Source organism: Artibeus jamaicensis, unplaced genomic scaffold (assembly GCF_021234435.1).
Source record: "Artibeus jamaicensis isolate MK-2021 breed Jamaican fruit bat unplaced genomic scaffold, CSHL_Jam_final contig_332, whole genome shotgun sequence".
Taxonomy (NCBI): domain Eukaryota; kingdom Metazoa; phylum Chordata; class Mammalia; order Chiroptera; family Phyllostomidae; genus Artibeus; species Artibeus jamaicensis.
Genome location: NW_026521788.1, coordinates 21796783 through 21809312, shown reverse-complemented (window position 1 = coordinate 21809312; position 12530 = coordinate 21796783). Strand labels below are relative to the sequence as shown.

The 12530-nt window shown below is 55.6% G+C and overlaps 1 protein-coding gene across 1 annotated transcript in view; it reads right to left on the bottom strand.

The window, feature by feature from the left end:
- The window catches only part of LOC119038155 (collagen alpha-1(XIII) chain), an 82348-nt gene that overhangs the window by 18451 nt on the left and 51367 nt on the right, over positions 1-12530 (bottom strand). Inside the window, exons 24-31 of the mRNA XM_053664040.1 lie at positions 12038-12100; positions 11460-11504; positions 10939-11091; positions 10239-10337; positions 8897-8941; positions 6457-6498; positions 5488-5514; positions 4486-4566 (exon numbers count right to left, since the gene is read on the bottom strand). Coding sequence (XP_053520015.1) covers positions 4486-4566; positions 5488-5514; positions 6457-6498; positions 8897-8941; positions 10239-10337; positions 10939-11091; positions 11460-11504; positions 12038-12100 — 555 coding nt within the window. The remainder of the gene's footprint in view (positions 1-4485; positions 4567-5487; positions 5515-6456; positions 6499-8896; positions 8942-10238; positions 10338-10938; positions 11092-11459; positions 11505-12037; positions 12101-12530) is intronic.

Genomic DNA, 12530 nt, shown 5'->3' with positions numbered 1-12530 from the left:
TGGGCCCTGAGTGCATGTCCCCTCCCCCAGTGGACCCTGCGAGTTCTCTTCTTCTCTCAAGTGTCCCTCTAGCCAGCTCACTGGAACCTTGGCCTCTGGGCAGGGCGAGTGGCTGCGGCCTCAGAAGCATCCTGCAAGGCAGAGCTGAGCTTCCCTGGCAGGAAGGGGCTGGGCCCACACACAGCTCTGGTTACAGCTGTGTCCAGCCTCCCAGCCCGTGGTGGCCAGTGACACCAAGACCATGGGAAGGGACAGGCTTCGACTGGGGCGCCGCTGCCCCGAGGACTTCATGGGGTGTTCTGGGAGGAGGACTGGGAAGTGGAGAGGAGGGACTTTTTTTTCTGATGTTTCAGTTGTTCGTCAGAAAAAAAAAAAAAGAAAGAGCCCAGGCCTGTGTGGCTTGGTTGGTTGGGCGTTGTCCCACAAACTGAAAGGTCGCCAGTTCGATTCCTTATTGGGGGACATGCCTGGGCTGCGGGTTCGGTCCCCAGTCAGAGCACATATGGCAGGCAACCAGTCGATGTTTTTCTCTCACATCAGTGTTTCTCTCCCTCTCTTTGTCCCCCACTCTCCTCTCTCTAAAAATGGAAAAAATAAAAAATAGTAAAAAAGAAAAGAAAAGAAAGCCCAGGTGGTCTCTAGTCATGAGTAGGTGAGGTGTGTTTTCTGGAATCCAGGAAAACACAGAAAGAGGGGACCGGGTGCCCGTCAGTTAGCTCTGCATGAACCCTCGTGTTGGGACGGACGAGCATGGTGGACGGGAGGGGAAAGGCAGCGGTAACCTGCCCGCGGGACACCGGGCTGGACCCGCACGTGTGCCCCTAGATGCTGGTCTGCCCTGCCACTCCGCTGTCCCCACCCCGTTCCCAGCAGACTGGCGGGCAGACAGGAGGTGGACAGAGGTCACAGGAGGACAACGACACGGCATGACGGGCACACACAGACACTGTTTGTTCGGTGGGGTGCGTCACGGCCCAGACCCCCAGGGCTGGGCGCCCGGCCTGAGCTCAGCGTGCGTTTAGGAGGAGTCTGTGTTGCTGGACAGGGACGCCCACTGCGTACCCAGTGGTCTAGAAATTCGGGTTGCAGGGCCTGGGGTGCGTACCCCGAGCAGGGAAATTTAGAGGAAGGCCAGCCATCTTGGGTCAAGAGGCCAGAATAAGTGCTTCTAAGGCGAGCACGTGGGTGCCTTCCTGCCGTCAGCAGTGGGTGAGGCACGACCCACTGGGAAAGCGAGGCCAGAGTGGGACAGACAGAGGGATCACAGGCCGGGGGTGGGGCGAAGGGTGATGGGGAAGCGACACTCACCGGTGGCCCAGGCCTGCCGTCCAAACCTGAAGCTCCCTGGACAAAGGGGACAGTTTGACCGAAGGAAGGGAAGGGAGGAATGGGAGGGAGAAAAAGGGACCAGGGAGGGAAGAGGTGAGTGAAGCAGCGACTCTGGACAGACATAAACACTGGTCATCAAACAAAACGGGGGAGGCGAGCTTGGGAGGACAGCGGTGGTGTTCACACGGAGACCAACAGAACACGGAGACGCCGGGGCAGTGTGGCCGGCTGCCGAGCGCAGGTGGTTCCCCCTGTGCCCCTCTGTCCTCACGTCCCCTCTCGGACAGCCCTCCCCAAAGGGCAGTGGCATACCAGGCAAAGGGACATAGAAAGGGAATCCGTGGGGGGTGTGTGTCTGGAACCTGAGCTCGTGCATCCTTCCCAGGACCAGTCTCCCTGGGGAGAAACAAGCCTGCTCGGAGGGTGGGGACCTGGTGAGGGCGATCTGTTGAGACTAGGCCACGCCGGAGACCCTGAGAGGCTTGGCACTGGGTTACAGTACCCGGTTTAACACCTGATTGGTGCTCCTACTCCAGCCAGGTGGGAGGAGTTGACCCTTAAGTAATGGCGTTACTGATGCCTGGCATTTCTCTGGACCTTCACCGTTTGCAGGTCTCCACATGAGCCCTAGCCATTCACATTACCCTAGACAAGGGCTCTTTTACAGAAAAGGGCTTTGGGCGCAGGTGACCGGGACAGAGGTCAAGGCCATGTGTGCCCCGGAGTAAAGGGGCTACAAGGCGGGCAGCTGTTGAGATCCACTCCCTATCTGGTGTCACGTGCAGTGGGAGTGGGAGCTCTTCTCCATCCTGGGGCTACAATGCTAACCCTGAGACCCACCTTGGAGAGCCAGGGGAACATTGTCTAATGATTCCAACGTGACAAGCCAGAGAGACGGGAGCAGGACACTCGATCTCAATTAGACCCGAGTTCTTGAAAACTGCTTCCAAATGAGCCTCAAGAATGAGCCTAGGCCTTAGGATTTTAGAGGTGAGGGAATGCCCCCAGGAAAGAGGGGCAGGGAGCTGCCTCCCCCCGGGGAATGGGTGTTGGCTGTAGGAGTCCACGGGGTCTTGCTTCTCAGTTTGAGGACCTCCGTGATTCTGGGGTGGTCTGGACTCATGTAGGCAGCTGTGGTTCTCAGTCCCAGCTGCAGCAGCAGAATTTTCTGGGTGTAATGTAAAGGAATACAAATGCCTGGTCCTCCCTCAGCCCAATTCAACCAGAGTCTGCCACAGTGAGGCTGGGGTAATGGCAAGTAAGAAAAGGTCCAGGTGACTCCAAGGTGCAGCCAGTGCTGAGAACCACTTCTGTAGGGCGAACAGGAAGGAGTCAATGGGGTATGTCTGGAAACACATGCTGCTAGTGTATGGAATAGAGGGATGAGGCCAAAACACAGAACTAAATATCCACAAACTCTGCCCATTCACGTTAACACTGAGTTATCTCGAGAGGCCTGGAGCACAGGACATGAACTGGAAGTTTTCAGGCCCCATGTAGGCCACTGACATACTTTGTATGGTTGGTAGTGTTGTAAGTAATTTTGATTTAATGTAAGAAAATAGGGATATTTCACATAAAATGCCAGATGTCCAGCTTCCTTTGAAAAATTAGAAGATCCAAAAATATCGGACCTTCACTTTCCTAAGGCAACACAGCTGAACTGAAAAGGGGCTGATCTCCTAAGAATGGACGCATGGTCTCTGGGTGCCGCAGTCCCCACCATCCCTGTTGTCTCTGAAGCCCATGTTAATTGCACTTATGAATGTGTTTGCTCTGTCGTTTTCTTAAGCTAGCAAAAGTATTTCTCTGTACCCATATCTCTTTTAAAAGTAGAACAGTTAAAGGTGGACTGGATACTTTGTCGTTCCCCTGGCATTTTCTTTGTTGATATTATTTGTTCAGTCTCTGTGCCGTGTGTATTTTGAATGAGTTCTCCATGTTCAGAGGGTTGTTGGGGCCATGATGGTGGACAAGGAGAGACTCCTGGTTGAGTAAGGAGTGCTTAATCATCCCAGGCACAGCTGAAGACATGGGAAAATGCCTGCTAAACTATCAGTTTTCTGTAGCCTGCCAAGCAAATCAGCTCCTTGAATGTTCCTACTTTTGATGCACTAATGAGGGTGTAGTTATATCTTTCCTCTTGCTTTTTGGTTGCTGTGATTATATTAACCAGACCTTCAAGCTCTGCCAAGCTGGGGTAATTGGGCTTCCCATTGTCCCCCTGCCCTTCCTGGGGTGGGGACTGGCCTGGTGCCTGGGACAGAGGAAGCTCCGGTGGCTGGAAAAAGCCCCTAGCGAGGCTGTGGCCTCAGTGGAGGAGCAGCCTGTGGCCCAGCCTGGCCACCGACGTAATGCGCGGCCTTGAGTGACCCACTTTCTTCTCTGGGCCCATCAGTAAAATTATTAGATGGATCACTGAAACCCCTCCCAGCTCTTGAAAAATAAACTAAAGTGAGCGCCATCCTCACTGGAGTGTGAGGGAGGTAGAGTCCAGTGTGGTAGGGTGTGCTCACCTGCACAAGGTGAGCAGGCCATCAGCCCATTGGAGCTGGGGGCAGAAGGGTTTGCCCAGCCCAGGCCCCACGTCCGGAAGGGTCTTCTGAGCAGCCCTTGACCCTGACCTGCAGCCTCCAGCCCTGGGCAGGCAGAGGTCGGAGATCTCAGGCAACTGGGACCTTGCTGACCTTAGCCAGCGGAGACCAGGGAATCTGACTTTTTATAAGCTTTTCTCCTGTGGCCAGTGCTGAAGAGCAGAGATCAGGGGTGTTTTTGGGGCCGCTCCAGGAAAATAGAGGAGTGATGGAGCAGACTCCACGGTCCCACCACTACCAAGTTCTCCAAGCGTGGCCCTGGTAAGGGCAAACCTTCATTGCCTCTGAATCTGGCACACACAGGGCCTGAGGCTGTTCTCAAGCCATCTCTGACTCTCCAGCTAGGTACTGTTTGGGGTAGGGGATCCTGGCTTACTCAGCTTCACATGTCCCCACACTGAAGCCAGGGCCTGGCCCAGAGGAGGCCTCGGTAAGAGAATCAGAGCCTGTGGTCTTGCCCAGGTGGGAGAGCAACACCACGCCAAGCTCTGGAGTGTCCAGCCCCAGTCAGCGCCGCCTGGCTGGGTTCCTCTCAGCAGGCTCGCTGGGCCGAGATACTTACGGGCAATCCCAGAGGACCTCGGTCTCCTTTTTCTCCCTGGACACCCTTCTCTCCTTTTGCTCCATCTAGGCCTGCTTCTCCCTGAAGGAAATGGAGATGAGGGAGATCACAGGAGGGCATGTCTGAGACAAGTCACTCGTGCATTCCGAGGTCCTGGAGATGGGAGTGGGTGCAGGACAGGGGGGCAGTAGAGGAGGGAGGAGGTGGGGGTGCCTGGCCGGGGGGTGGCAGGCTGGACGCTCCAAGAATCCCTGACTTAGCCTGTCTCTGTCTGGCTAGAGTCCCCTGTATCCCTGTAGAAACCTGGAGGTCCCCCAAAAGAGAAGAGATGGTGGAGAGGACACAAATCCATGTGGCTTTGGCATGGGTGACGCTTTGCATGGCAGGAAAACTTGGACCCTTCAGAGGCTGGCTGGCAGATGCCTGAAATCACCACTGGAGCTCTGAGGCTCCCAAACTAACTGGGCGAAAAACTGCCCAGTGGTCCCTTGAAAAACGTGAGGGCAGGAGACGAGGGCTGTTGTTGTGCCAGCAACTCAGCTCCTCTTCTCTATTTGAAACGCTTTCGGGGGAGAGTGGGAGGCCCCCGGCCAGGTGCAGTGGGCTGGGGTCCCAAGGAGGGTCCCCCACCACGACACTCTTTGTCCCCCCTCAACCTGTACTCCAGGGGGAGTGGAGGGTCTGAGGCAGGTTGCATGGGAAAAGGCTTTTATCGTTTGTCAACAATAGAACCTGTCATTCCATAGGGTCGATTGATGGATGGGAAACTGTTAAATCTGAAGCCTGCCCAGCATCAGTGATGGATGTACGAAGGGTCCCAGGACTCCATTCTGTCCTGATCATGCCCCACCGCCGAGTGTCACATGGTTCCACCCAGGGAAGGGGTCGGCTGGGCTGTGCCCCTTTGAAGCACTTTCCCTTTTTCTCTGCTTTTCTGCCCTCACTGATGAAGTCCTCTTTTCCCCTGCCCCTCACCCGCACCTGTCCATGACCTCTTCTTACCTTTGGTCCAGGAATGCCTTGGGGCCCCTGCATTTGGAATGAAAACAAGATGCCTCAGAATTGCATTTCTGGTTAAGTAAAAAAAAAAACCCCAAAAAACAAAACAAAACCCTTGTTCACAATTTGGACCACAAAAGTGCAGGGGCTTAAGGTGCAGAGCGTGGCCTGGGGCCCTGCCCAGGGGAGGCAGAAGGGAATGCTAACTGGGGTTTGCACTGGGGGCTCCCCGGGGCGCGGTCTGAGCCAGGCTTCCCCAGCCAGGGACAGAGAGAACCTTTCAGTGCCCCCGAGGCCGACCCGGAGTCCCGGAAAGAAAGACTGAGAGGACGCACAGCAGAAGTTGACTAAATGGTTGTACTCAAAGGGCTCAGAGCAGTGTCTGGCACACAGTGACTTAAGTTACAATAAATGTTGGCTACTGTCATTGTCACTGCTACTACGTCCACCTGTGCCTTCGGATGACAGGGTGCCACAGGAACATGACCCCCCCCCAGAGGCAAGGACTAGCATCTGTGGGGTTAGGGTGCTTGGGGGGCCCTCTAGGTGCAATGCCGAGGGGGCTTTTTAAAGGCCTTGTCTTATCACCCATAACCATGGAACCACTGGATGCAGTGGGACTGGTTTTGAATGGGCCACTTTCTATTCTAATCCTGGTCTTCTTGCTGGTTGGTTAGCGGGAAGAAGGAAGGAGAGCAGCAGATGTCTGATGGCAAAGGTCAGGGCTTGGTGACAAAGAGACTCCTGCAGGGCAGTGGGACTAGATCCCAGGGCTGCATGCCAGTCAGCTGTTTCCAAGACACGGGGCAATGTCCGAGCTCCTCAGTGTTGCCGGAATGGTACCTATTTAACATGGGAGGAGGAGGTGACAGTGACCCGGTGCTGAGGCTGAGCCCAGTGACTACCATGGGGAGGGGACATTAGGGACCCGGTCACAGTAGACGGAAGTACAGATGAGCCCTCCAAGCTTACCGGAGGTCCGGGCGGCCCCTCCGGCCCCGGCAGCCCAGGAACCTGGAAGTCGGAGGGAGATGGTTAGCCCACGCCTGTTAGCCTCTAGGTAGGCAGCCCTGCCTCCTGACCCGGCCTGGGGGCCGGCTGGGGACTCCACCGCCGATGACAGAACCGCCCAGCGCACAGTCTCCCAAACCAAGGCTTAGAACCTATCACAAACTAACAGCAACTCATTAACCTTTACAATGTTGCAAAAACAAAACCAACCAACCAACCAACCAACCAGACAAAACTATTGCTGACAAATGCCCTTGAAACATCAATCCTCTCAGACTTAAAACAAAAACCAAAACAGTACAGAAAACCTGTATGCATAGCAACAAAGGCCAGGAGCTGAATGAGAGTCTCCTCTCCAGGAGGGTCCTGAGATCTTCAGTTTGCCCCAGGCCCTACCACTCCCTATTGTCTTTAACCTGGACCTCTGTGTTTGTTTGTTGCATGCCTGGCCATTGGAGACATTTGAATTTGAGACCTTTGGCTTAGAGGAGCAAAGTTGGGTTATCTGAAATGGGGAGAGGCTGAGATATTGCTGAAGAATATTCCTCAAGTGCCCCCAAGTTTGTAACAGAGACTGCTGGACCCCATTTCCCTTGAGGGCAGGTTGAAGCAGAGGAGACTCGGAGGGGACAGTGAAGGCGGAACCGGGGGCAGTCTGCCGCCCTCTGGAGGGGGGTGTGCATCTCGGGCTCTGTCTCTGATGAAGGTGGACACCGATTTGTCCACAGCAGCCGCCCTGGAGGTGGGAAGGAGACCTGCCTGCTCCCCTCGGGAACAGTCACTCCACTTCGGCCTGGGGGCTCTCCTCACCTTCCCAGGGATGGAATCCCTTGGGTGTGACCTGGGTGGGGACCCTGTGCTAGGCTGCCACAGAGCGAGCCCCTGCACTGGGCAGAGGGAGACCCTTAACATCCGCTGACCCTGTGGACTGTTTGGCTTCATAATACACAGTCTCCCTACAGGGAGCTCAGTCTTTAGAAACGCTAAAAAACGACTGCTTGTTTTTCTTGTTATAAATAATTCATGCACCCTGATGGTGGTAGTGGTGATACGGATCTATACATGTGTTAAAGTTCACGCTCCCTCAAAAGTTGACTTCTGCTATATGATAATTAAAACATAAAAAATGTGCAGTAATACAGGCCCATTAAAATATTTTATAAATGAAAAAGAATTGAAAGGAGGAAAAGGCACAAATATCTGAGGACTGCTAATATTTTGCTTTGTTTCCCTCCACTCCTTTGAGGCATAAAAGATATTTGAGTATATGTGCCTCTTAGGATATTATGTAGATAATTTGATTCTCTGCTCTTTTTTATTTACCATGAAACCCATTTCTCCATTTTTTGTATGTTGCTCACAAGCCTCCTTTGAATCTCAATGTGCTATTCATCGAGGGCAAGGAAAGTGAGTTACTGCGAGGCCAGGGTTGGAGCAGTGCTTGGCACAAGGCACATTCTTCCACGTGGGGACTATTGTTACCACCAGGATTACTACCAGAAGTCATTTAATCATTTCCTTCTTGTTAGAAATGCGGGCTGTTTCCAATTGTTACTTGAAATACATCTGGAAGGAACGTTTTTGGGTACGATGCTGTTCCAGGACTCAGAGCATTTCTTTAGGAGGCTATCCCTCTCCAAATCAGTAACATACACGTTGGAGAGTCAGGTCTGTGTCCCTAAATGCAGACAGGACTTGGTGCCACTGAAGCTGACAGGAGCTGGGGGCTTCTCTGGGGACCGAGAAGGCGCGGTGGTCCCTCCCTGAGCTCCCCGGCAGGGTCTGGGTGGCCCAGGCCTTCCCACCACACCCCGCCATCCTCAGGTTTCTTCGACCTCTCGCTTTCCTGGCTCTTTTGAACCTACATGTTCGCTGATTCCCTCCCATTTTACGCGAGCGCGGCTTCTCTCCCGACGACCTCTTCCTGCACTGTTCTCTCCTCTTGCCTTCGCCACCACACCTCTGAGAACAATGCCTCTTTCTCCAGAAAGCCTGCCTCCGGAGCTTCTAGGCGAACTCCTACAGGGTCTTCCAGGCTCTGCTCAGATGACCCGTCTTTGGGGGTGCTCGCGTGAGCCCCCAAGCAGCTGCCACGCTTCTACCACTACGGGGGCTGTGTGCTGCACAGAGACAGCTCTGTTCACTGCCTTATCTCCTGGCTCCAGCCCCAGGAGGGAAACGCCACTGAGGGACTCGGTCCACAGTGAGAGCCTTGGGCAGAACGGGGGCTCCCTGGCCGACCTGCTGTGCCGCTTGGCAAATGCTCTTGTGCCCTCCCTGAATCAGGCAGTTGCGGGTTTCATTCTAGATGTGGAAATTCTGTGCACACTGGAGAGGCTGTGTGTGCCGCGGTCCCTGTCATGACCCCCGTGACACAGAAGGCAGAGCAGGCGCCACCTACCTCTACTCCTGGATCACCCTTTTCCCCAGGCTCTCCTTTCTCTCCCTGTGGGCACAAAACACCACGGCATGGATGCCAGCACGCAGGGGGCCTGGGGCAGACACACCTCAAATCTGTGACCAGCAAGAGGCCAGGCCTGGGTGTTGGCAAGGAACACCTCAGAGGCTATGGGGGTGGTCAGCCAGAGGGACAAAGGTGGGGCAGGTGGCCTGTGATCACTGCCTTTGAGAATCTGAGTTTCCAGCAGGTGGGAGGAGAGGCTGATGCCCTGTATGGGTGCTGCAGGGCGCAGGCCCTACGGTGGACCGACAGGATATGGCATATGGCGAAGTTGATGAAATGTCACCCTTTGATTCTGTGACGAGATTATGCTACAAATTATAACGTACTTATAAAACAGTCTACAAACACATGTTAAAACTGTTAAAAATATGTTACACACACATACACGCAGAGCTCTGTCTTGCTAGCAAACACGGAGACTCCCGTTGGCCTTGGCCTTGGAGAAGCAAGCTGCTACAACGTGAACTGCCTGCTCTGGGGAAGGCTGTGTGGCCTGGAACTGCAGGCAGCCTCTCGGAGCTGAGGGCACAGACCCACCATAGGAAGGCACTGAATTGCGCCACGAGCGGCGAGCTTGGAAGAGGAGCCCAGCTCTGGAGGAGAACGTGGCTGGCCAACACCCTGGCTGCAGCCTGCGGGCCCCTGGGCAGAGGCCCAGCGGAGATGTGCCTGGACTCCTGACCTATAGAAGCTGCGATAGCATCAGTGTGTGTTGTTTTAAGCTGCTAAACTTGCGGTGGTTTCTAAGGCAGCTACAGAAATGAGTAAGGCTCCAGAGAAGGGTGGGAGTGGCAGAGGGGGGGGATGTAGATGGGGGAGCTGGCACAGCACACCCAGGAGCACTCCCTCCAGCTTGGGGCTGCCCTGCCAGGAAGGGGTCATGCCGGAAGGTGGGGAGCTACCTCCTGTCCTAGCTGAGCAAGGCAGCCACAGCCAGTCACAGGTGGGACTACGTGACCTCTGAGGTTCTTTCTCTTCACTCGGAAAAGGAGAATTCTGAGTCTAAGCTCCTAGCACCTTTGAACTATGTTGGCGCCTGAAGTCGGAGGCCACCATGCTGTGTGCTGAGGGAGCTGGGACCCTTGTCCACCCTCAGCGGCCCCCTGAGACGGTGTCTGCTCATGAAGAGGGCACCCCTCGCCAGGTAGGGCAGGCCGGGGGCTAGCGCAGCCTTGGTGTGGTGTAGGCGCGCCTGCCGGGCTGCGGCCTGCCTGCAGGGCCCCCCTGCCCACGGGCCCCTGCCTGCCGCTGGCCTGCACACCCAGCCCTCTCGCCTTACTGTAAATCCTGGGAGCCCGATTGGGCCAGGCAATCCTGTTGCTCCAGGTCTCCCTTGGCCACCTGGTTCTCCTTTCTCCCCAGTTGGGCCATCTAGACCCTAAAGACCGACAAAGATCTCGGTTAGTCAAGCACAAGGTCGTCATGCTGAGCATCTGTGACCGGAAGTGGCGTGCATGCAAGGCTCCCTTCCTCCAGGGGCAGGTGTCTAGGATGGTGACCATTCACAGACAAAGACTGCTGACGTGTGGAGAGGGCTCCTGAGTCAAGGCAGCGGCCTAACTGGGGTGTGCTAAGACCCCCCTTTTTGTACAAGCAAGCTCTTCTGGGTAGAGGGCTTCTGGACACTCTCCCAAGAGGCAGTTTTAGACCTGTGACTTTATTTCCTTCCCAACAGCCTAGTATGGCATCCAGGAAAAGCACTATGACCCCCATTCTTAAGACGAGGGAACTGAGGCTCTGCCAGCCTCAGTGAGTTCCATGAGGGGATGGACAGACACAGAGGATGACAGAACAGGACCCAGGTCTCTTGAGGTGGGACACAGGCCTTTATAAAGTAAGTGGCTTGAGGGGAAACCAGATGGAGCCTCTACCCCAAACCCCTGGCTCCAGGTTGGCAGCCCAGGCTGCAGGGCCAGAGTCATGCCGGGGGTGGTGCATGCAGAAGGGTGAAGTTGGGGCTCCCTGGCCCTGGCACTCACCGGTGGGCCAGCCTGCCCCGTCTCCCCTTTTTCCCCCTTCTCTCCTGGGCTCCCCGGGTGTCCGTCGTCTCCCTTTATTCCTGCAGGCCCTGGCTTTCCTGGAGGGCCTTGGGGACCAGGAGGGCCCACGTCTCCTGGTTTGCCTCGAGGACCCTTTCGAAAAGATCAACAACGCTTATTAGACACACTAGTGGAGAAACAAGAGAGGGAACACGAAAGAATGGGTGGCCTGGAGGCCTTGGTTCTTCCGTGCTCGGCTGGACCAGGCAGAGAGCCTGTCCAACTCCTGGGGGGAGCCGCGGGGGCCTCAGCCGCCAGCCCCAGCCCAGTGTGGGTCTGCCGGCTTCTCCGAGGCCAGCAGTGTGAGGCCCAGCGGGGCTTCTGCAGGGTGGGCCTCCCCTCCCTTCCTCTTTTCTCTTCCCCACAAGGCCCACACTTGGGCTTCTTCCAGAGCCTCTGCCCCATCACCCCCCAGGGCAAGGACCATCTTCCGAGGTTTGTCTGGGAGTGTCTGTTCTTACCTTTTCTCCATCAAGTCCTGGAGGGCCTGGCAGTCCAATCTCCCCCTGCAGCCAGAATAAATAACTAGAGGTTACTCCAGAGCAGAGGAGAATGACAGCTGTCATTCACGCAGCACGCCCCGTGTGCCAGGAGTCCCTGGGAGGCATGCACTTGCACCGAGGACTTGTGATATGAGAAAAGTCACAGGGGTTGGGGTTGGAGAATAAAAGGGATCAAGGGAGGAGTGAGACTGGAGTTGGGCTCAGGGCCACGTAACCTGTTGGCAGGTTGGGGTTGCCACCGGGCTTGTGGCTGGGGCAGGGTCTGGTAGGGCAGGATCGCCACATCAGAAGGGATCTAGGGTTACAGGTGCCCAGGACAGGCAGCCAGGGAAGAGTGGCAGACCGGAGGGCAGGAAGAGTGATGGCAGCTAGATGGGGGTGGTGCCTTATGCATTGAACTAGAAGCCAGAGTGAGGCGAGGGCGCTGGGAAGATGAGCATCACAGGATGCGGGCGGAAGCGGGGGCCCGAGCACGCAGACAGACACATGCGTTCCTGCTGCAGCGTGTGAATTCCCGTTGTTGAGACAAGTGTTACCTTCTGGCCTGGAGTTCCCGGAGCTCCAGGAGGGCCGATTTGTCCAGGAGGACCAGGGGGCCCCTAGGGAAGAAAAGAAAGACTCAAGGAAGAACTTCCTGATCAAGGAGTGGCCTGTCACCAGAGGGGTGTGTGCGGGGACTGGTTTATAGAGATCAGTTGCTGTTGAACATTTCATCAGTGGCGGGAACATTTTCTTTGTAAAGAAAATAACGTGAAGCAGATAAGCACCGAGTGTGTCTGGGTTACAGTGGCTGGTGGGGACCCCGGAGCCACGCCCAACAGCCTCTCCCTCCTCTTTGCTCTCGGGCACCGCTGGGGGCTCCCTGGCTCTAAGAAGACAGACAAATAGGACGTTCCTGGCAGCGACTGAAAACTGGCCCCAGGGAACAACCCAATTGTCCACCAACAGGTGGAGGTCCGACACATCAGTACAGTAGAATGCTGCTCAGCAGCGGAAAAGCAGCAAGGATGGCGCCTGCCACGCCATGGG